Below are 24752 nucleotides of genomic sequence, written 5' to 3'. Positions count from 1 at the left end.
TAAAAAGAAAAAAAAAAACAAGAAAGCAATAAAACAACCAAATGCACTCACTATATGGACCTTGACTGGATCCTGGATTAGGAGATAAAACAGCTTTAAAAGATATTTTGGGGTCAACTGGAGGAATTTAAATTTAGACTATATTTCAGATATTACCATTGAATCAAAATTAAGTTTCTGGGTATGAATAATGTTCTTATTCTTAGGTAGGATTACGTTCTTATTCTTAGGAGATGCATACTAGAGTTTTTAGGGGTAGTGCCAGGATGTCTTCCTTCTCTTTCATATGGCCGAGCTGGCCCACCCAGGCCAGTAGAGAGTCCAGCCCTGTATTCACGCAGCACTCATCCCAGTAATATTTCCTCAACTTCCACTTTACCCTAAGACAAATTACAGAATTCCCAAGGAGAAAAGTATAAATTCCTGCAATTCCCTCATTATTCTCACAACATACATATATGCACCATGGGTTAACAGAGAGTTCTAATTATCATACGTATTTTTCTTAGGTAATATGAGGAAATATTATCAAAACAACTTCTGTACCATGACATTTCATTTCTTTAAAAGTGTTCAAAATACATCCCAAACTACTGATAAGAGCAAAAATAATTCAAAAATGGAAATATCTCTATTACTTTTCTCATTACAAAAGCAATACATGTACTTTGCTAAAAAAGAAAATAAAAATCAATTGTCCATCTCACCACCTAGCCACAATCATTACTAATTAGTTGGTATATATCCTTGCAAATTATTTTTATACAACTTTTACCCCAAAATTGATCATAAATTTTGTTTCTTCTCTACTTTACATATCATGAACATCTAACTGTTTCTTTTTTTTAAAATATATTTTATTGATTTTTTACAGAGAGGAAGGGAGAGAGATAGAGAGTTAGAAACATCGATGAGAGAGAAACATCGATCAGTCGCCTCCTGCACATCTCCTACTGGGGATGTGCCCGCAACCTAGGTACATGCCCTTGACCGGAATCGAACCCGGGACCCTTCAGTCCGCGGGCCAACGCTCGACCCACCGAGCCAAACCGGTTTCGGCATCTTTCTGTTTCTATAAATACAAATGAACATCATTATCTAAATGATGTTATACATCATGTTATAAATTTATTCACTACTCCATTGATAGACATTTTGGTCAACTATTTTCATTATTAAGACAATAATTAAATAAATATCCTTGTACCTAGATCTGTGGATCCTTATACAACTATTTCTTTTCGAGTTAATTCTTAGAAGCAGACATGCTCTACTTTGCTGTGGATTATACCAACCTACACGTCCATGGCAATGTATGGGACCATCTTCTCCCCGACCAATACTAATCCTTCAAATCTTTTCCAGTATGACAGGTAGAAAACGCATCTCAGTCCTATTTTTATCATGCTTATTAGAGGTTTGAACATCATTTTAGTGTTTATTATCCACTTGTGCTTTTCTTTTGTATTTTTAGTTCATGACTCTTGCCCACTTTTCAGTTGGGGTGCTCATCCATTTCTTATGCTGTTTTCGTATTTTATACTAATCTTTGTAATAGTATCCTTAAAAAATATTTTTTGCAGTTTAATCTTTGCCCTTTAACTTTGCTTATGGGATTTTTGTCATAAATGCCTTTAATTTTTTTAAATTTTTTAAAATATAATTTTTATTGATTTCAGAGAGGAAGGGAGAAGGAGATAGAGGTAGAAACATCAATGATGAGAGAGAGTCATTGATTGGCTGCCTCCTGCATGCCCCCTATTGAAGATCGAGCCTGCAACCCAGGCATGTGCCCTTGATCGGAATTGAACCTGGGACCCTTTAGTCCGCAGGCAGACGCTCTATCCACTGAGCCAAACCGGCGAGGGCATAAATGCCTTTTAAACTTTTATGCAGACCAAGCATGTCAAACTCAAAGGCTAACACAGGCCAAATAAACAAGGTTTAAGTTTATGTGGGCCACAAAAAAACAAAAGCTTCAATTTTCATAGAAATGTAGGTTTATTTCGATAGAGACATGATGAATACAAAAAGCTGAAATAAGTGAGTAATCATTAACATAAAATAGAACATTTTAATAAAAATTAATATTTTTTTCTTGAACATTAACATACCAGACACTGAATAACTGCACAAATTAATAAGCGTAATGCAAATAAACCTATTTTTCTTGTTCTCTGAAACTGAAATATTTCCTGTACACACCAAACAAGTTAGTCCAAGACTAATGATGTGGCAATTGGCTGCTAAAATATTCGCTGCTAGTATTAGTGGAGAGAAATGGTGCGCCTGCACGTAAGGTGTGTAAGGGAAATGAACGCAACGCGATTAAAGTAATCAGTCATTAGCGAACGTTGTAGTTCGTTATTAATAATTATGTATAACAGGATAGTGTAAAAATTAAGTTATGAAATTTTTATTAAAATGTTTCTTATATACCATTATATTAGCTAGGCCACAAAAGTATTTATTGTGGGCCACATGTGGCCCACAGACCGTGAGTTTGACATGCTTGATGTAGACAGCTTTATCAATATTCTGTTTTTGAATTTATTTTTGTTTTTACTCTGATATAAGGAAGATTTTCACTCATTCTTCAATATGTCCTAGGCAACAGGATAAATGCTACATCAAACCTATTCTTTAACAGTTCTCAGACTTGGAAAACTAAGTTCATGCCTTTAAAATCTCAGGACCATAGATGTTAGAGCTGGGAAAAAACATGAAATATCCAGGCCAACCCCTTCAGTTTACAGATAGGGACAGTGGGGGCTTCTGAGACCCAAAAGACCACACTGACCTTGGTCAAAGAAGAACCTGAAGGCAAAGTCAGGAAAGAATGCAGAGGCCCTCACTGCCAGTCTGAGTGGAATGAGCACTTAGAAAGTCCCTCAGTTTATTCATCTGTGAAATAGGACCAATATCTACTCTACATGACCTAGAGGGCTGTTTTAGGATCAAATGAGGAAATAACATCTGTGAAATTTCCCCTTGATACACAATAAGCCTGTGAGGAACAGCTTTAGTAACAGTAATATGCATATCCTATTTATGTATATACATTTATACAAATACTCACACATATGTATGCACACACATATGTACATACTCTTCACTGTTCCTGATTTCTTGCCACTAGAAGAAAGACTATCAATATTTAGAATCAAGATTGATCATTAATCTTTTGGTTGTTTAGGGTTTTTTTTTCAGCCTCTTTGCTAGCTTTGAATCTTAAGAAGCTCAAGTGTCTTTTCATCTCTATGGATTTCCTTCCAGAGTGGTAGAGAAGGCGCATCGAAAATACTGAACTGACTTCATTATCTGTGGGAATCGAAATCTGGCAGAAATAACCCAATGTCCTTGTAAAAGTTAGAATAGAGAGGGAGATACACCACACACACACACACACACAGGATGTTAACACAATCTGCTTGAATAGCAGAGCCAAGATTTTTCAGGATGAGTCACAGATGATAAGAATTAACTCTTTCAATGCTAAGATAATGACATTTCATAGCCTATGGCCTTTTCCCAATGAGAATGTGATCTCAGTGGGAAGAACGAGGGTGCACTTGGTGAGTCCACTTTTAAAGTGCACCCTCGTTCTTCCCACTGAGACCACATTCTCATTGGGAAAAGGCCATAGGCTATGAAATGTCATTGTCTTAGCATTGAAAGAGTTAATTCTTATCGTCTCCCATGACTAGGAACCCTCACCCTCATGCACTGCTAGTGGGAATGCAGACTGGTGCAGCCACTGTGGACAACAGTGTAAAGTTTCCTCAAAAAACTAAAAATGGAACTCCCATTTGACCCAGTGATCCCACTTCTAGGAATATATCCCAAGAAACCAGAAACACCAATCAGAAAGGATATATGCACCCCCATGTTCATAGCAGCACAATTTACCATAGCTAAGATTTGGAAATAGCCTAAGTGCCCATTAGCAGATGAATGGATTAAAAAACCGTGGTACGTCTACATAATGGAATACTACGCTGCTGTAAAAAGGAAGAAACTCCTCCCATTTGCAATAGCATGGATGGACCTGGAGAGCATTATGCTAAGTGAAATAAGCCAGTCAGAGAAAGATATATATCACATGATCTTACTCATTTATGGAATATAATGAACAACATAAACTGATGAACAAAAACAGATCCAGAGACAGAGAAGCATTTATCAGACCGTCAAACCTCAGAGGAAAGGTAGGGGAGGATGGGGGTAAGGGGGAGAGATCAACCAAAGGACTTGTATGCATGCATATAAGCCTAACCAATGGACACAGACACTAGGGGGGTGAGGGCATGAGTGGGAGGTGGGGGGGCATGGGGGGGGGGGGTAAGGACACATATGTAATACCTTAATCAATAAAGAAAAAAATAATGAAAAATAAAAGTGGACTCACTTGGTTCGAGTTACAAGTTTACAGCTTACCTAAACAAATTACCTAGCTGCTCTGTCCCTTGGGGCCAGCAGGGTAACTGAGAAAAAGGCTCTTGTGCAAGGGACATGAACTGAAATGTCTATGGGGCCAAGTAGGACATGTAAATGAGCAAAGCGGGCCAGGAGTAAAATACTGGTAAAAATAATAGTAGCAACAATAATAATAGAGGGGACAACATGGAGCAGAGAGAGCCCGTCCACCCACAGGGAGTAGAGCACCTCTGGCTCACATCTGCATGGCTTCTGCCACCAGAGCATGTGCTCCAAGCCTGCTGATTTATGCAAGAAGCCAGAAATATAAGTGTATTATATAAAAATCTTCAGATTCCTCATCATTAGCTTAAATTTTTTAAACCAGGCTAAACAAAACACATCTATAAGCCACACTGCCAGCCCACCAAATTTACCAGCTGAGGAATGAGCACATAATTTTTTGAAAAGGATTCCATTTATGCCATCTTCCAAATGTCTGTTTGTTCCTACAGGCTTTATTTTTCTGAAACTGGTTTGGAAACATTTTCTCAAAATCTCAGAAGAGATAAGAAATTTTGAGCAATTTTAAAATTGGGAAAATAAACTATATCAGGAAAAGACAACAGATAAGAACGGAGGAGCTGAGCTTAATCTTGTTGCCAGAAAAAAGTGAGAAATTATGTAGATAAAAAGCAGAAGGGCACATAATTTAATAGTACAATCATTTAAAATTGTGTTTATGAAGAAATTTGAAGGTGTAAGCAATGTTTAAGTTTGAAATCTACAGGGGGAAAAACAATTCAAAATCATATATACAAAATTTTCTAAATTTTCTAAAGCTGGTAACTATATACAAAAATAAGGACAACCTTTCTGAAAAACAATGTGGCAATATCCATCAATAACTTTAAATATGTTCTTTTTCTTTGACTAAATTACTCCATTGCTATGAGTTTAACTCAGTGAAATAAAAAGAGGTACATGCAAGTATTTATGCCCAAGGATATACATCATAGCATTATTTATAATATTTTTAAATATTTTAAACAACCTAAATGCCTGAAATGAAAGTAGAGCCATTAAAAATCATTATTTTTAAAGAACATTTAATGTCATATTTTCACAATATAATGTTAAATGAAAAAACTATTTAATACATACAGTATATAGGAAAAAGACCGGAAGAAAATACAGCCAATGTTTGCAGTGGTTACTCTAGGAGATAGGTCATGGGTAATTTTTTATATTTTTCCTCATGGTTTTCTTCATTTTCAATTTTTCTAATGGGTATGTAATTAGAAAAAAACTACTATTTTCATCATGTTTTTGAAGATTATGTAACATTATAGGAACATGTTTATAATAAGTAGAAAACAGGATATAAAACTATATATATTATGATTTCTATTTTATAAGTTATGTGTTTTTTAGCTTTTTAGAGTGAACATGAAATTTTTAAAAATTTTTAATACTTACCTGAGGATATACTTACTGATTTTTAAAGAGAGAGAGGAAGGGTGAGAGAGAGATTAATGTGAGAGAAAAACATCGACCGGCCACCTCCTGTACACACCTCAACCTGGAATTGAACCCACAACCTACATATGTGCCCTGACTGGGAATCGAATCCGTGACCTTTGCTTTATGGGATGACACTCCAACCAACTGAGCTAAACCAGCCAGGGTGAGCATGAACTTTTATAATCAGAAAAATTAGACTTTAATCTTGACTTTGTCAAGAAAATGCACAGATAGCATTTAAAGTATTCTGTTTATGCCATCTTCCAAGAAATCTGTATTCATGGAAAAGAATAAGGAAGACCTACGTGGATAAAGAATACATGCTAGGTAACGTGTGATACTGTTTTTGTTTTTAGATATTTATGTATGATCTAAACTTTTCATAATATGCATTATAATTTAAAGATATATAATGTTTTAGCTAATAAATAGAGTGTCTTATAGACAAATTTTAGGCTTACAGAAAAATTAAGCAGAAAATACAGATAGTCTTCATATAATACATAATTTTTTAAAAACCCTAAACAACTACAATGCATTTGCTAGACAAAGCACTGTCAGCAGTATTTGATTGGCTACCAATGATTCATTGGGGCGGGGAAAGGCTTCCTCATGAAGTAGAGTTTATTTCCCCTCCCTTGAATCTGGGTTGACATTATGACTTGCTTTGATCAAGAGATTGTGACCAAATGACATACTTCTGTACAGGCATAATGATGTTTATAACTATACATAACAGTTACATTTAACACTTTTATATATTTACCATATTTGTGGTAGAAGCATGTATTGCCTTTTTATTTTAAAAAAATATCATTACAAAAGGAATTCAGATTTGTTATTTTTTAAAAAATTTTAAGTTCAAAAAGTAGACAATGAAAGTTTCTCTTCTAGAAACACACTTCAGGGTTAATTATTCTTATGGGTCTTACTTTTATTATCAAGAAAGGCAAACTAAGGAGAAAAAAAGTACATTAAAGGGAAGAGTGAAAAGAATTTCCTCTATAAAACTGTCCCCAATCTACAGAAGTGACTATGTTGGGAGACAATTCTCCATGGGTCTCTTGCAAGCACAGATACTACCTTTCTCCCAGACTGTTTTTTCAAGGATGTCTGTATAGCCAAATAGCCTTGGTAGGGAGATATAAGGTATCTCTTTGGAACAAAGCACAGACATGCTTACTGTCCATTGTAAAAGATTCAGGTTCCCTAACTTGGGGTTCCTCTCCTGTAACACAAGCTACTGCATGTGGAGTGTCACTTGACCCTCTTCACAGCACCCTATGGAAAAATGGAGCTTAGGGAACCAATGTAAAATAATACTCTAGCAACTGCGATTTCCCTTGCTTCTGACCCAGGAGTCCTGTGTCTTCTGCCAGCATCCATGACATTGGGAGAGTTAACTTGTTGGCTTGACATATATTTTTGTGAGCATGTCTCCTTAAGCCACTTTTAACTGCAAAATGTGTTGGTTTTTCTCACCTCCACTGCTCCAACCACTGGCCTATCAACCAACTGTTCTTGAGCATCTCCATTTATTTATTCCCTGCCACAAACAACCAACAGATACAATCACCCATCATCAATCGTACAGAATTCCCAAAATATATACATGCATTGTTTCCCTTCTGAAGAAAATGATACTTTGCTCTCTGCAAGGATCATGCTATCTTCAGGGAGAAAAGTAAGTGAAGCCAAGCTCTAAGAGAGTGAAAATTCAAGCACCTGCAAAACACACAGCAAAAGCACGTCTGGCAAAAGAATCCAAAGAAAAGGGGGAAATGTAAGGTCAGGGACCCAGAAGTGAACAACCCACCCCTCCGCCCCCAAGCATCAGAATGGAAATGCCGACACTCGATTAATCTAGAACATGAAAATCAATCTCTCCTACAGACTGGGCAGACACCTCTGCCATGTGAGTGCACAGCATTTCCAGGTTTACTGGCAGGCAAGTTACAACAGAGCCTTTGGGGATTTGTCCTGTGTCTCATCTTCCATCTGGAAAGAAAGCTGGCATCATTTTCAGAACAATACTCTTTGAGATCAAGGAAATGGCCTTAGGCTGCAGCATGACAATAGTTGGCTAGGAAAAAAAAAAATCATTGACAAGAAAGTTAAGCCCAGACATTACAACTGAAAAGTGACTGAATTTCTGTCAAAGTCTTTCCCACTGAGATTGATTCTCACTGGCTGGGATGAAACCTCTTGAAGGCTCAGGCACAACGTGACCTCTCTGAGTGCTCTGAATGGACGAAATGTGAAAGGGAGGAACACACAGAAACTTACCCAATGGTCGGGCTGATGTTGTGGTCAAAGTGATCCTGGACAAATCGACACACAATGCTTGATTTCCCAACCCCGGTGTCCTGGAAAAGAATGAGGACACACCATGAATACCAACGGTGCCCATTATAACCTAGTATAAACACAGAGCAAGTGGACAGAGAGGTCATTTCTGGTTAATTGGGGGGGAGGGGGGGGGGAGGGGGGCCCGCGGGTATATTTTCTTCTATTTCTTACCAGTAATTTCTATAATGAAATTGTATTGCTTTCATAGAAAGAAAAGAAGTTGGTAAAAGTTTTAGAAACACGTCCTACATATATACAATAATTAAACTAGAACTGGCATGTCCGCAATACATATATTTCCAGAAATTTGGAAATTTTTAGAGTAGTCTAGAGAAGTTTGGCAAAATACCACATTATTTTGGTAGAGACAGAATTGACTTTGTTCAAAACCTCAGTGTTCAGAAAATCTATTTTTCTAGGTATCACCCTGTGAGACCTATGAATTTTAATTTCTGTATTTCTTTTTTGTAAGGTTTTTTCATTGGTGAGGGAGGGAGGGAGGGAGAGAAAGGAGAGAGAGAGAGAGAGAGAGAGAGAGAGAGAGAGAGAGAGAGAGAGAGAGAGAGAGAGAAACATTGGTTTGTTATTGCACTTATCTATGCATTCATTGGTTGACTCCTGTATGTGTCCTGACCAGAGACTGAACCCACAATCTTGGTGTATCAGGATGATGCTCTAACCAACTGAGCTACTTGGCCAAGGCTCTAATTTCTGTATTTCTGACATTTTCTCTTTAGAATCTGATGTTTGCATAATAATCTCCAGTTTTGCTTAATTATCTGAATTCATCTCAGCTCTTTCTCTATTAAATAATTCTCCTAAGCTAATTAGGATAGCGGTCTACTTACACATTGGAAATCAAATACATCTATTTCTATCCAGTCCCTTCCAAAACCTTTGCAAAATGGTTTGAGGAATAACATGTACAAATATACAAGGTCTGAAGATAGGAAGAGATAACACCAGACAAGTGAAGTCAACGAAAAGCACTTGGGCAAATGGTCACTGAGAAAGAAGCGTTTGAACCTTAAACGCCTGCGGAAGGAAAGCTAATGAGAAGCAAGTCAATTCATGCCACAGAATCCTGAATATATTAAGAACTGAAGGAGCAAGCTGATCATGGTCAGTGAAAGGTTCACACAGACATACCCTTAGCGCTCCAAGCCACGCACCAGAGAACAGACCCTCCTGAGGGGAGGGCTTGGGCACTTCAGATACAGCTCAAGGGAGCACCTGATGCTGTTCCCTGCCCTGTGCAAGCCCAGACAGCAGAGGCGAGGATTCCCATCCTGGTAAGAGGTAAAACTGCAGATCCGGATGCTTAGAGTCCCCCGACTAAAGGCCACGTGTGCACCAGTTGACAAGCCTCGGTGCAAACAGAGCTTTTGGTACTTTAGTCTTATAAAAAGAAACAACTGAGAAATACCAGACCTTTATACACACAACAAAAAAGCAGGATGCTCATTCAGAAAGTAAGGCTGATCTTACTCCCTCAGAAATTAAAAATACAATGGTAGAAATGGAAATTTCAAAGGAAGAGTTACAAAACCAAGTTGGGAGATTGTCCAGAAAGGAGAACAAAGCAGTTGCCAATAACTCCTCTTCCCAGAGGGGTGACAAGGCCAAAAGATGCGAGGTCTGCATACTATCAACACAGAAGTCCTCATCAAACTGTGCTTATCTGAAAGGATCATGGACACATTTTGAGATCTATAAGTGAAAGGGGAAGGAGACATATTTAACCCAAAAAGAAAAAAAAAATTGTCATACAGTACTTAGTTTAGAGGTACAACTTTAAAAGTGTAAATATGAAGGAGAAAATGTTGAAACTCAGAGAAATGTGTTTTTCTTTAGACACAAATTTGAAATAAGATTTGAAATACCAACTGGAAATCTGAATTAGTTTTACTCCTTCTTGCTCCTATGTTTAGGGGACAATTCTAGCAAACCTCAGGGAACGGGGGCATGGGCTGGCGATACTCATCAGAAATTCATTCTCCAGAGGTCTCCCGTGCCGGTGAGAGCGGCCTTCGGGTTCTGAGCCATAATAAAACAACTGCACCAAGAGCCATTTATCTGCAGTGAGCAGATCGATGTGCAGAGTTCAGAGAGGAGACGACAGAACTAAAGCTTCAGCTCCTCAGATTCCAAATCAATGCCGCTGCTATTTCTGAGCTGCACTGCACCCTCACTATGGATTCCGGCTAATGTTCCCCGCACTCCCCCAAACCACAACTCAGTTCTTTTCATCTCAGTTGCTTTTAAAATCCCCTGTGGTGAGTGGCTCCTGGCCCTCTTTTGAAACTGAAGAACTGTGCTGCCTTAACCTTGAAGACAAGGAAAACCCACCCTCCTACAAAGTGAACCGTTTTCTGCAAACTGCCAACACTGACCACACTAATTTTTATTTTATCATCGCCATGTTCATGCGGTGGAACCCCTCCCCAACGGTACACAGCTTCTAAATTTATTATTCCACAAGAAATGCTAAGTCATTCATCTCTGGCCTCTCTGAGCATTTGAAGCCATTCCCACAAGGGGAAGGCAGGTTAATGCGAGGGTCTGTCTTGTCCCTCTGCAGACCTCTCGGTCACAGTTTAGGAATTCTCTTTCTCAGGATGCTTCTATGCATCCATTGTCCACTGGCCCAGCAAGCAATCATCAAGTGCTACCTTCCACATGCCGACTGTAGGCGAGCCCTGACCAATGGGTGATAACCGGGCCCCTCCCCGGCTTCCTGGTCTCAGATCCCAGAGAGAGAGAGAGAGAGAGAGAGAGAGAGAGAGAGAGAGAGAGGCCTTCCTGGGTTCTGAGCTATAATAAAACAACTGCACCGAAAGCCGTTTATCTGCAGTGTGCAGATCAATGTGCAGAGGTCGGAGGTCCACAACCATGAAAGTGCCTGACAGAGGCAAGTTCCTGCACACAGGGGTGGGCAGAGCTGCTCTGCCTGTGGCTAACCCACCGCCCAGAGATCAGGAGACAAATCCTTACCTCCCAAGCGTTTTGCTTTTTTGGCCCTCCTTGGTCTCCTTACAACTTACGCCAGACCCACCCTACTCCCAAGCTGAGAAAAACATCCCCTTGAAATGCCCCTAGTTCAGTCCAGGCCCAAGCGGCCCTCCCCGCTGTGAGCGGCACGGCATTTACTCTCTGTGGTTGGCCTTGGGAGTACAGGCTTTGGCTACAGCAAGTGTCTGCACAGTCAGGACTCTGCTCTAAGAAGCACATTTTGGAGTCTATCCATTCACTCTACCCCAGGGCTCTGCTCAAAACTGGCTCTCAATCCCCAAAACAGCCAAGCAGCTCCTGCAAAGGTGACCCTCAAAACACCCCTGAAGATGAAAAATTCAAAAGCCATCTTATTCATCTCTACTCATCAACTTCCACAGACAACTCAAGCTAAATCACCAGCTTTTCTGAATCGTTCAAGCAGCAAACCTGCTCAAATTTGGATTTAACAATCAATTCTTTGGTCAAATACACTCAGTGTCTCTTCCTTTTACAACTTCTTTTCTTATACATTTGATAGGAAAAAAATAACAGGACAAAAGAATAGGCAACTTTTTAGTTTGTTTCAGAAAAGAAATATTCTTACAAAAAAAAAAAAAAAACAGCCTTCAATCATCTCTGGCCAGTGGCTTTGTGAGGGCTCAAGAAATGACCTCCAGAACCTCCTTCTCCCAGGCCCCTGCTGTTCCCCTGCTGGCCACCAGGGGAAGGCCCTGCTCAAGGATTGCTGCGGCGGCCTGAAGCCAGGAGACTGGGCAATTGTCATGAATCACTCAGCTTCGTGATTTCCTTCCCTGAAGGAACCTCATTCAGACATGACACATACACAAGAGGAAAACGTTGCCTGTGAGTCATGACTATCACACAGGAACACATACAGGTTTAAAGCAGGAAGAGAGAAGAAAGCCTACTGGGTGAATAAAGGAGTCAGTGAAGAAAGAGAAAGGATGACAGAGGAGGATCACGGCTGCCCACCATTCTCTAAAGGCCCCTGTATTTGTAGTGGACTTATAGCAATGGAAGGAAATTAGTCTATGCATGTATTTTTCCATTCTATGACAATGTCGTAGCCCATCTTGTCAAATCTCCTAGTTTTGCAAAAGAGGAAGCTGTGTGACTTCCTCAAGGTCACACAGCTGGCTGATAGAGTCATAACCAAATTTTCTGAGTCCCACTGAAAACCTCTTAAGGTTCTGACCAAGTTAAATCGCCTCCCTGCCAAAGGTACATTGTACATTGCTTCAAGTGAAAAAGTCCATTTTCTAGAATTCACAGGAATACTTTTATTACTGCTTTCCAGTTTTACCTTCCATAGTAGTATCCTGTGTTCTCAAGATATAGCCTCTAGGTGTTTTGTTGTTGTTGCCAACTACTGGATAGGTAGAATAAAAACAAGTCTGATTCCACAAATCAGGAATAAAGTTTGCTGAATCCTGCCTCAGGGATAACCAGTGTTTCATTGTATCCCATGTAAGGTAGATGTCAGATGCATTCTGAAGACTAGCAATTAATCCCAACTAACTGGGAACTGGATCTCTCATGATATTCCTCCCATATACATTATTTATTGGGGCTCATTAAAACAATTCTCTGAGAACAACTTACTCTGAGACATGACAACTTGCTTTTGGCCATGTAAAAACTCCAAGCTTTATCTGATTCACTCTTGGACTCCTGAAACGGGCTTCTGGTAGGAATTCCCACCTCCTAAGATAAAGAATAATAAATCCTACGCAGATATATCACTGCTACCTAATCCTCTCTGATGAAAGACATCACCAATCAATTCAGAACACATTATGTTATGGCCTCAAAATCTTTTCAATCCAGCTCTGCAGAGAATCACTACAACTCAGAACAAATGGCTGTCCTCTCCCATCGCTGACTGTCCCCACTCCAACCTCACTAAGTGCTGCTCTGCAGCTGTTTTGGACATCTTTATAGGTGGTGAGGTTTTGGAGGAAACTAACCAGGAAAATACAAAGTTGATAACATTATAAATCAACATGCCTCCTATGGAAAGGAAATCACAAACCATAACAAGACACATAGATACAGGAATTCTATTCCTAAGATTAATTAAAAGAAGGAAAAATGATCACAAAAAAAGTTAATTAAAGTATTATTTATAAAAATTAGAAATGGCCTAAAATTAACTATAAATTAAATCAATGATACTATGCATAAACAGTAATCTTTTGTTGTTGTTGTTAATCCTCACCTGAGAATATTTTTTTCCCCATTGCTTTTCAGAGAGAGTGGACGGGAGGGAGAAGGAAAGAGAGAGGGAAACATCAATGTGAGAGAGACATTACCGATTGACTGCCTTCTACATGTGCTTCAACCAGAACCAGGGATGGAACCTAAAACCCAGGCATGTGCTCTTGACCAGGAATCAAACCTGAGACCCTTCAGTGGGTGGGTTAACACTCTAACTACTGAACAACACTGGCGAGGGAAACACTAATCTTTTTTTTAATATGTTTTTATTTATTTCAGAGAGAGGAAGGAAGAGGGAGAGAGATAGAAACATCAATGATGACAGAGAATCATTGATCAGCTGCCTCCTGCATGCCCCCTACTGGGGATCGAGCCCACAACCTGGGCATGTACACTGACCAGGAACCGAACTGTGGCCTCCTAGTTTCATGGGTCGATGCTCAACCATTGAACCACACTTGCTGTGTCAACAGTAATCTTTAAGCTTTCATTTCATGTTTATCAAAATGTGAAAGAATGATACTATGTATATGTAATCCTTTGAAATCAAAAGCTAACTAATTCAAAGTGCTTTGTATGTACTTAGGTGGTTATTAATGAGATAAAAGAATAAAAGGAAATAATTCAAGTAAGAATAAATTAAAAATTCTGAAGCTCATGACCTGCTGTAATGCAGTCACTATTTTTGCCCATCTCTCCTTTTTAAGCCATTTGACCTTAAAATTCCTCCACAAAATCTGGTCTTCTTCTAGAATTTCCAGTTTCCAAGTCGTCATCGTCGTCGTCATCATCATCATCATCACCACCCATCCAGTTGTTCAAGACAGAAGCCTGGGAGTTGCCCTTGATATCAATCTTCTTCAGCAGCCATACCCAATCAAGCACTAACTCCTGACCATTTCTTCCCAAAGAGCTTCAAATTTTTATTCTTCTTTTCATCTCCACTGGTACTATCTCAGTTCAACAGGGGTATACTTCAGTGTTCTCCCCAAGTTTCCCAAATCTCTAATCCCTACCAAATCTTTGCATCAGAATGAACATCTGATCACACCACTACTTCTGATAACTTCTCAGTACTCCGAGGAGACCAAATCCTAACCATGGTCCACAAGGCTCTGTATAACTGGACCCTTGCCCCCCCCCCATCTTCTTCCCCTACCCCTCTGACCTTGTATTCCAGTCACAGCAGTCTTTTACCATTTCTCATTTCTATAAAAAAGATGTGAAAAGAGCAGAATACAATTAGCCTATAACATGAGTCATGGAAATGATAAATCCAGCATCTGGTCTAGGAGTCAGAGAAAATCCATGTAGCAAGGAGTTTTGCATTCATTTATTTGTTTCATTCAGCCATCCATTTATTTGTTTAGACTTTAAGCTTTGCATGCTTCTAAAAAGTCTTGTCTTAAACGTTGATAAGGAGTTAAATTTAGGAGGACTGCAGAGGTCAGCCAGATCTTGTGAGTGGAGATAAACAAGAAAAGGAGAGAAAGAGGCAGAACCACAGAATAACAAATGGTTTGATCTTTTCACCCCAAAGGTGAGGGAAGCCAACAGCAGCGCAGAGCCCGACCCAGTGGAGTAAAGGTCTCGTCAAGGACACTGGACACAGCCACCATCCCCCACCCCCTTGCACACAAAGGCCTTGTGTGAAGACAAACTGGAGGCAGATGCAGAGAGGAGTGCCTGGTGATAGGGGGCAGTGCCACTCACACCTGGCTATTTTTTCCTCTTTGGGAAGATGGAGGAGAAATCTGGAGGAAGTGTGTGCTGCTGCAGAAGAGAGGAGGTCATGAGGGAAAGAGTTTCCGTTTCCTGTATCTGTCATGAGGGAAAGAGTTTCCGTTTCCTGAATCTGTAGGGCACCACAATAGGGCTTCATCACCACACCTTGTGTCAGAAGACCAGGTCCCAGTCATCCAGGCCAGTGAAACCCAGGGTCCTTTTGACTTTGATTAAATTTAGCTTCAAATCCTAGCTTTAGAAGTTATGTATATGTGCCTTATAGAGACCCAGGATAACCAGCAACCCCGGAGGCAGCAGAAGACAGTAGCCCGGACCTGACTAATGATCACAAGGTCCAGACCTCTGGCAGGCTAAAGACAACATTTTGACTTAAGTTATGTTTCAGTTCCTGAACTCTACGGCGGAGTGACCCCCTGGCTACTTTCCCATGAGACCAGACAGATGCCAGAGCTTTCCTCAAGACCTAAAGAAATGCTTTATTACCTTCACCTCACCTCCAACCAATCAGCTCCCAGCACCACCCTGAGCCCTCTAACCTACAGTGTCTTGTGATTTTGCCCTATATAATCTGTGACTGACAAGACATCGGGGAATTCATCCTTTAAGCATTAGCTTCCCGTTCTCCTGGGTGGTGCCATTAGTAATAAAATACCCAACCTTTCTCCACTGCGGCTCCCGGTGTTTAGTGTTTGCCTCTGCTAGTACTGGTGGATGGACTCTCTGCTCTATAACACCAACGGCAATACCAGCCCTTTTCACAACCCAAACCTGGGTCCACCCAGAACAGAAAACAGAACGGAAGTCAACACAGAGGAATGTGCCTCTGCCAGGCTCAGGAATCAAATCCAGGAAGCTCTGCAGTCGGCACGTAGAGGCTTCAAAGAAATCCCACAGAAATGCAGCACAAATTCTATATGAATCCACTTTTTTAAAGCTCTGGCCTAGGTGGAGAGCACACACACATCCCTTCCACTTCTCTGCACTGGAATTATCACAAAGCAACTATGAAAACTCCAGTCACACACACCCTTTACAAAAGTCAAAGGCCACTGCTTCTGAGGAAACTAAACTGACTGAACTGAGGACTCAAGGTCAGAGTCCTACACATCACTCCCAGAGCTTCCACTGTGCTCCCTGGAGATCTCCGATGCCGCATTCTGATTCTGTGTTTACAACTCCCTTCCCACAGGAGGACTGAAGCACTTTGTTCCTGGATACCTTTCAAGGTCATACTACAATTATACACGTAATGGGCCTATCGGCCTCTGAGCCCTAAATAGTGTCTTGCTGGTATAAAATAATTCCTATACATCCCCAGCACATTTTACCAGATTCTTTAGCACTGAAAATGGTTCAGTATTTATCAACCAAAGGAACCACTACAAAAAAAAAAAAAAAGCCATAAAAGCAAAAAACATCACTAAATTCAAATCCATAATATGCTTGTTTCATTACCACATATTCTATCAGATTTCCTCTGGAGGTGGAGGGAACTCTATCCAAGCAGAGTAAATCTCAGCCTGCACGCTATGTTCTTAGGAAAAAGTGAGCTAACAATGCAAGAAAATCCAACTCTAGGCATCTTACTGTGTTTAGGAAACCATACCACAAAATTATTTGAGAGAAACATAATATAAGTAAAAAGCTCCTGAGCATTCCCAGAAACAACTCGGCAATTCCCCTTGTCATGGTAATTTTGAAAAATGCCAATGGTGCATATTATAACAAATGTCTTAAATCCATTTACAAAGGGGAACTAACTATATATATGACAAAAATGAAACTAAATTGTCATACTGAAAAAGGTGGGGTGAGGGCATGAGTGGGGGGGTGGCAGGGCAATGGGGGGATAAGGACACATATGTAATACCTTAATCAATAAAGAAAAAAGAAAAAGGTGGGTTCTGCCCCAAGTCTGATAGTCATTAGATTTTGTTTTCTCTATCTCATGGGGAAAAAACAACGTATAGACCTAATTTTTAATATATTAATAGCATTAATGAATTTAAGCATTAAGGTTAATGACCCCATGGAAATTAGTAAACATAACTTAGAAATTCCACAATCCTCTAGATATTTATATAAAAAAATAATTTAGCCTGGCCAGTATGGCTCAGTGGTTGAGGGTCAACCTATGAACCAGGAGGTAATGGTTCGCTTCCTGATCAGGGCATATGCCTGGGTTGTGGGCTCAATCTCCAGTAGTGGGTATGCAGGAAGCAGCCGATAGATGATTGTTTCTCATCATTGATGTTTCTATCTCTCTTTCTCTCTTCCTCTCTGAAATCAATAAAAATAAATTTTAAAATTTATAGAAAAGAGAATTTTAAATAATAATAGCAATAATAATCTAAAGTCCACATACAGAGAATAAGATGCAAAAATGACTAGGAGAGACTAGTAGGGGAATCCTACTAGAGAATATGAAGAAATATGCAGAAATGAGGAGCATAAAAGCACAAGAAATAAATTATTAAATGGTTCAAAAAGAAACAGAGACACACATATTCTCTTTATTCATTCAGTCCTCACCACAACCCTTTGTAAAAGGGAGGATAGATGGCATTGTCCACATTTCCCACATAAGGAGAATATGGTCTTAAAGTTTATGTGGCCCTAGCCAGTTTGGCTCAGTAGATAGAGCATAGGCCTGTGGGGAGGGGGGGGGGCCAGGTTCCATTCCAGTCAAGGGCACATGCCCGGGGTTTCAGGCTTGACCCCCATTGTGGGGCATGCAGGAGGCAGCAGATCAATTATTCTCTGTCATCATTGATGTTTCTATCTCTCTCTTCCTCTCCGTTCCTCTCTGAAATAAATTTTAAAAAAAAAGTTTATGTGAATTGCCTGCAATCCTATAGAGTAGTAAAAGCACAAACAAGATTCAGATTTCCCTTTCCCCATATCTAGCACTCAGTTCGCCAAACAAACCCTCTCTCTTCAGAAAGCATACATCCATTCACACATCCATTCATTTATTCAGTGTCTATACAGTCAGCAATATGCAAGGACAAGAGATAAGAAGATAAAATCCTGATTCCTCCAGTCAGGATACTTACACATCAGACTTAAACTTTACAAAAGAACCAGACAGGGTAAGGGTGATAGTGACCGAGATTATCGTACAGGTAAACATCAATACATCACCTGGATGGCTGATGGCTGTGTTCCAAAAGTGCATTTGTTGGCTAATCATTTGAAATTCAGATACGCGTTTTCACTGAAATAATGCTGTAAATAAATAATGATTACTTCCCAAACGTATGCTGAACTGTACTCTACAAGGAAGAACCTGATACCCATGTTTATCATTGTTTCCATAGGAAACTTACTCTAATTTCAAACTGGCGATTTCGGCCAGTGGGAACCAGACTCCCAGGCCTTTAGTACAAAGAGAATGCCCTAGGAGAGTAAGATCTTGGGGGAGGGAATGAATGGTCTTGTGGACTTGGGTTCCAGTAATACTGCCAATAGTACAAACTTTGCATAGGAACAGCAGTGGTCAAAATAGTAATAAGGGCAATGACAAAAGCTGACATTTACTGAGCACATAAAAAGTTCCAGGCACCCAGGTAGGCATTTTACATGGAAAAGCATCAGCTATTACTCTTCAAGGGTTGCTTCTGCTCCATTATATCATTTCTACCCTTCTGGGACTCCAATTATGCCTGCATTTATCTTTTTTACCTTATCATGTATAACTCTTATATTTTCTCATTTTCCATTTTTTGTCTGAATTTCAGTTTGGAGATTTCATTCTGAGCTACTTTTTAGTTCTTTCTACAGATGTATCTAACATGAGAGTAATCCCATTTATTGATTTCCTAATATCAATTATTATATTTATTCTATTGTAAAATGTTCATGGTACAGTTTTCAATTGCTTGCCAAATTCTGACTTCATGGCTTTTATTTCCTTAAACATGTTAAACATACATATTTTAAAGTTCATGTTTGATAATTCCATTATCTTGATTCCCTGTGGGTTCAATTCTATTATCTGTGGGGAGGCGTTCAGTCATTGGCTTGTCTCCCCATATCTTTGGTCAGGTCTAATTAGTCTTAGCAGCACCATTTTAGAGAAGGAAATCAGAACAATTTGTCCAAGGACATGATGTTAAAGCTAAGACTCCACCCAAGATCTTCTCTGACTCTTTGATGAGTGTTTAAAAACGAGAAGTGGCTTCTGGGACATCATCCATCCCAAAGAAACTAATACTAGTAAGAAAATATTTATAATACTTTTAAAAATGGTTCCCCTTTACTGTTGTAAAATTATTCCAGATTTGGCAGATCTGATAGATTCCAAAGTTCAGCAATATTTCAGTCATGGAGTGCTGTGGCCCAATGGGTGGGTAGCTTCTTGACCCTGCTGATGGCAAAGAAATGTCCTACGAGCCAAAGTCAATGACATATCTATTGGGAATGAGAAACAATGAATACCAGAGGCTCCATCCCTCTCCTCATCCCAGCTCTTAAAAAAATCCTTGTAGTCACCATCTCTCCTCCTGCCTTACTTCTCAGATAACTTAAAGAAAAAAGAAAAAAAAAGAAGGAAGACACTTCTTAAACGGAGAAGAGGAAGGTCCATAACTCCTTCACTTCAGTTGTTCTTCTAATAGCCCTCATTGTTTCTCTGCATTTTCAGAGAGCAATTTGTCCCAATGTGCAAATTCTGTGCAGCTGAGCAAAAATTTCAGTTTATGTAATGAATCCTAGAAGGCATGACCTGTTTTTAAAAAAAACTTTAACACTGTTTTTTATTGAAATCATACTTCCTACCAAAGGAACTAACTGTTCTTATGCCACCTTTCTTTCGTCACAAGTAATAGATGTGTGGGCTCTTGGATGGGTAACAGAGGTCACTAGACAAGTGGCATAGATACAGGTTCCCCTTGTCCTAGAGGGAAAATCCACTGATTCCATGAAATACCTGGCCTACACAGGCACCAGTCATTGGATTTTATTATATTCCGTAATTTTTTACAAAACCCTCAATATTCCCACTGTTCCTGACTTGCAGATCTAGCAACTAAGGATAAATAATTATCATAATTACAGTAGGCTGCTTCCAAAATGGTTCCCAGTGATTCCCTGTATGTGGCCTGGACCTAATGACTTGCTCCTAAAAAACAGAATATGACAAAAGTGATAAATGTTACTCCCAAGGTTAAGCTATAAAATACTGTGACTGCCCTTTTTCTCACACGCCCGTTTGCTGCCTCTTACCGGCTTGCTCTAATGAAGCAAGCCGCCATGCATGGGGGACCAGGAGGCAAGGAGCTGAGAGAGGCTCCAGCCAATAGCCAGCAGGCCTCAGTGCACACCTACAACAGGCTTCCAGCAACTGCTTCCTGTCACCAACCACCAAAGGAGCTTGAAAGCAGACCCTGCCCCAACTGACACCTGATTGCAGCCTTGTGAGAGAGACCCTAAGCCAGAAGACCCGTGAACTGTGCCCAGATTCCTGACTCACAAAACCAGGAGATAAGTGCATTTTGTTTTAAGCAGTTATATTTTTTTAGTTGAGGTATAATTGATATATAACATTATATTATTTTCACGTATACAACATAATAATTCTAAACCATTAAATTTGGGGGCAACAAATAAGTATTATGGATGTTGTGGATCACATTTATTAAGCACTGGCTCTGAACCAATTTTACTTAATCCATACAGCAACCCTAATGAAGTAGGGTTATTACCATTTTGCAGAGTAGGAAATGAAGGTTGAGGGCAGGTCAACAGTGTGAGAGATTGAGCCGCAGTGAGAGCAAAGTTGAGGCTCTGCCCTGAGAGCAGTGATTCTGAATATTCCTGTAAGAGTCCACTCTCAGGTCCCTGAGAAAGGAAAGATATGACATTGCTTTAACTGACAAAACCTATTTAAAGTGATTTAAGCACTGAGGATAAACCTAAAGCCACCAAGTGAAGCTGTCGTAGATAAAGAGCTAGAGCGTAAAGCAATCATTTAGTCTTAAGGGTAAACCTCTAGAGAAGATACAACATCTCAAATCAGAAAACAAAAATCTGAAAACTTCAGAATTTTCTGTTAAGATCTCATCACAGACATTCCAGAGTTGCTTTGAGTAACCATTCATACAGCTCCCTGTGAAGTGTTGCGCCACTTTATTAAGTGCCTTTTCATTGCATTAGGAACATTCTCCTTCGTTTGGCTCATTTCCACACACTGTGAGTCAACAGGGAACCCAACGTCAGAGGATGGGCTTTTTGGTTCCTCCTATCTCGCCTCCTCCCTCCACACACACAGCATGAGCCTTAGGAGCCATGGCAGGACATTCCAGAGGAAATGTAGAAATGTTCTCCCACCCAGTAGTTGGGCCAAGACCAGGATGGTTGGTGCTTGAACCTAGAAGATAGAGGGAGAAAGGAAGCATGGAGGACATATCTGGGAGCTTGTTTCCTCATCTCTGCTATTCAGATAATCCTATTAACATACCTCAGAACACTGTTCTAAAGAACAACTCATTAAATTGACCCTAAATCTCAGTGGGAAAAAAATGTGGAATAGCAAACTCTTGGATGAAAGACAAGGCAAACAACAATCTAACAATTTACCTACACCCTCATACCCCCTGCAAATATGTTTACTGGGACCACCTCAGGCTAATGCTGCCTTCTTCTCACCATGCTCTCCCCTTCCAGCCAAGGGGCTTCTGAGCAGACACAATCCTGATAACTGACACTTAGACACATCACACCCACAGTACCCAAAGACCATTCAGGGCATTTACCCCTATTAGAATCCAATAGCATTTCTGTTCTTTCAGTACCACCATAAAAAGCGTTAACAAAAAAAGGGCTATGTAGTAAACCTGACAAGCTCAGTGACCAAAAGTAACAAGATGATCTGATCATAAATTCCTAACTGGGCAGGTCATGATGGGTAGTTCCACCCTAGGCCTATAGCTTCCTTAGTGAAAGGTTAATCTTTGCCTTAAGTGAGCCCTATCCAATGTTCTTCTGCATCTAAGGTAACATACCTTTGAAATGCCAGAGTAATCCTTTTCAGACCCCTTGGAGGTGGAACCACCCTCACAGGAGCACATGCACCAAAACTACTCACTGTTATCTTGTTGCCTGCATACCATCTCTATTTACTATAAATGCTAAATGATAACTATCCTGCACCACCAATATAAAAGAAGTATGTATCTCTCCATTTTTCTTTTTATCCAATCCCGGAAATTTCCCCTCTTTGCTTTCTCCCACCTCCTTAATCTGCCACCCATGGATTTCATGTAACCTTCCTTCAGTGTTCTCCTTTAATTCTAAGTATATATATATATAAAATGAATTCCATAACTGCCATTCTCCAGAGCATTTTCTCATTCCATTGCGATCTTGCTTCCAGGCACGTCCTCAGTTTGGATCAAATAAACTCTAGTAAACTCTTTACATGTTTTTCTATAGGTTTTGATGTACTTGCATGGACAACAGGCAAAAGTACTTTCCATTCAAGTGAGAGGCAAGGCTATGAACTGAAAAAGCTCTGGGACAAGGACTTGGAGACATCTCACTCCACCCCCCCACCCCCCCCCGTTTCCACCAGCCATTCCACCGCATACAAACAAGCAGCATACCGTTGCCACACCTCTACGATGGGGGTCAGAAATGGATCACAAATGTCAGGCATCCAATAACCCTCCCCCCTTGATGATATGTAAACCTGTAGGTAGGCAAGTTTTTCTGGTGAGAAGGTCCTTCATCAGATTCTCAGTGTCACCTCTGACCTAAATATTTTTTAAGATCCACTGAAAACACAGATGCCTCTAAATCCCTTCCATTCTAAGAAGCTGAGGGGACACCTCTCAGGCTCCCTTCCTGATCTCTGAATGCCTATGAACACTGAAAAAGACAGAGCTACCACTTCTTATCCATCTCAAATCCACATACTGCCTGATCTCTAAGATTGTAAATTCCGCTTAATCTTCCACTGCTCTATTTCCCGTTCCCAACCACCAGAACCACCTGGTGAATTCTGAAGATGTTATAAGTTATACAGTCTTGAGATCCTGCCCCCGGTGCTTCACCTTCAGAGCTGAGGTCCCAGCAATGGCGGGCATCAGTCATCCTCATAGGCAGAGAAGGAGGCAAGGGGATGAATGAACCATCAACATACACACACACATGCACACAAGCACCACTTAGAACTTGAAATCAGAAAGGCCAGACCACTTGTGTGACATCAGAAACAGAATGAAATGGCTATTGCTGGTTCAGTCCTAGCAAGATCAGATGTCCCTACCACTACAGAACTCATAGTCCTGAAGAACAGACGAGTAAACTAGAGATACCATGATGAGTGCTATGATGGGGAAACAAAGGGACATCTAACCCACATTTGAGAGGTCAGGGAAGGCTTCGTGGAGGCAGGGGCATTACATCAGAAACCAAAAGCACAAATTAACCAGGCAAGGTGAGGAGCAGGATTAGAAAATGGAGGAAGAGAGAAAGGGGAGGAGAATTCCAGCAACATGACAAGCAAGGGCCATGGGAAGGGGAAAATGGCAAAGATGCCTCCCCATGATCATGTGGTTGCCCCTTCTGCCTCTTCCTTTGACTCTGCTCTGACTGGAAGGAATTGTCCTTAAAGAGGCTCCCTAACCCAAGGCTCTATCTCCCCACTTCGGACATTCCTGAACATGTCCCTGCAGGGAATCTGAAGACATGTGTGCACATATACACATGCACACACATGCATATCTGTGCACATGCATGCATATACACACATATACACACACAGACCCTCTAAAGGCACCATCCCACTGGCCTGCTGTGCACCATCCTGGATTATCCTATTGTCCACTTGGCTAAAACAGGGATCACCCCTTTGCCGTGATCTGACCACACGACTGTAGGGGTCTGGGTTACAGTTGGCCAAAAGGAAAATCTGCAGGAAGTCAAGCCCAGCCGATACTCTGAAGGTCTTCAGCATGCTAGTAGGATAAAGCTCCCAGCAGAGCCTACTTGCATGTCCACCTCCTCTCCCGACAGCAGCCCCCAGAATCATTCCTTGTATGAATCAATGAATATTCCCAGAGGTACTGTAGGTAAACATCCTATATGTAGTGTAAACATTCCATAAAGTAACAGTCTCCAAACTGCTTTGATTGCACATCCCTGAATGCAGAAAAAGTTTGTATGTATCCTCTAATATGTGTATATTTATTTATAAATGGTATTCATATATGACTGTACTAAGATACTATACAATGTATAAAACATATACAGAAATGAAAATTTTAAAAGAATGACATATCAATCACGGTCTTCTCAATACCGTGCTGCTGAAGTATAGATATTACTTCCCACTGCACATTGAAGCTGGTGGAAGCTCCAAGTGCCCCCCCTCCCCCAAACTCTAGATTTCACATCTCTGTGCTCAAAGAGCCTCGCAGGTGTTACTGACAGACTTATAACAACCGCACGCAGCACTGGGGGAGAGAACTCTCATGCAGAGG

The 24752-nt window shown here is 40.4% G+C and overlaps 1 protein-coding gene across 1 annotated transcript in view; it reads right to left on the bottom strand.

The window, feature by feature from the left end:
- Positions 1–24752, bottom strand: part of RAB31 (RAB31, member RAS oncogene family) — a 118026-nt gene that overhangs the window by 61095 nt on the left and 32179 nt on the right. The window contains exon 2 of the mRNA XM_059706638.1: positions 8227–8306. Within this exon, the coding sequence (XP_059562621.1) occupies positions 8227–8306 (80 nt within the window). The remainder of the gene's footprint in view (positions 1–8226; positions 8307–24752) is intronic.

The sequence above is a fragment of the Myotis daubentonii genome, chromosome 8 (genome assembly GCF_963259705.1).
Source record: "Myotis daubentonii chromosome 8, mMyoDau2.1, whole genome shotgun sequence".
NCBI lineage: Eukaryota > Metazoa > Chordata > Mammalia > Chiroptera > Vespertilionidae > Myotis > Myotis daubentonii.
This window is presented reverse-complemented; position numbering and strand designations above follow the sequence as displayed.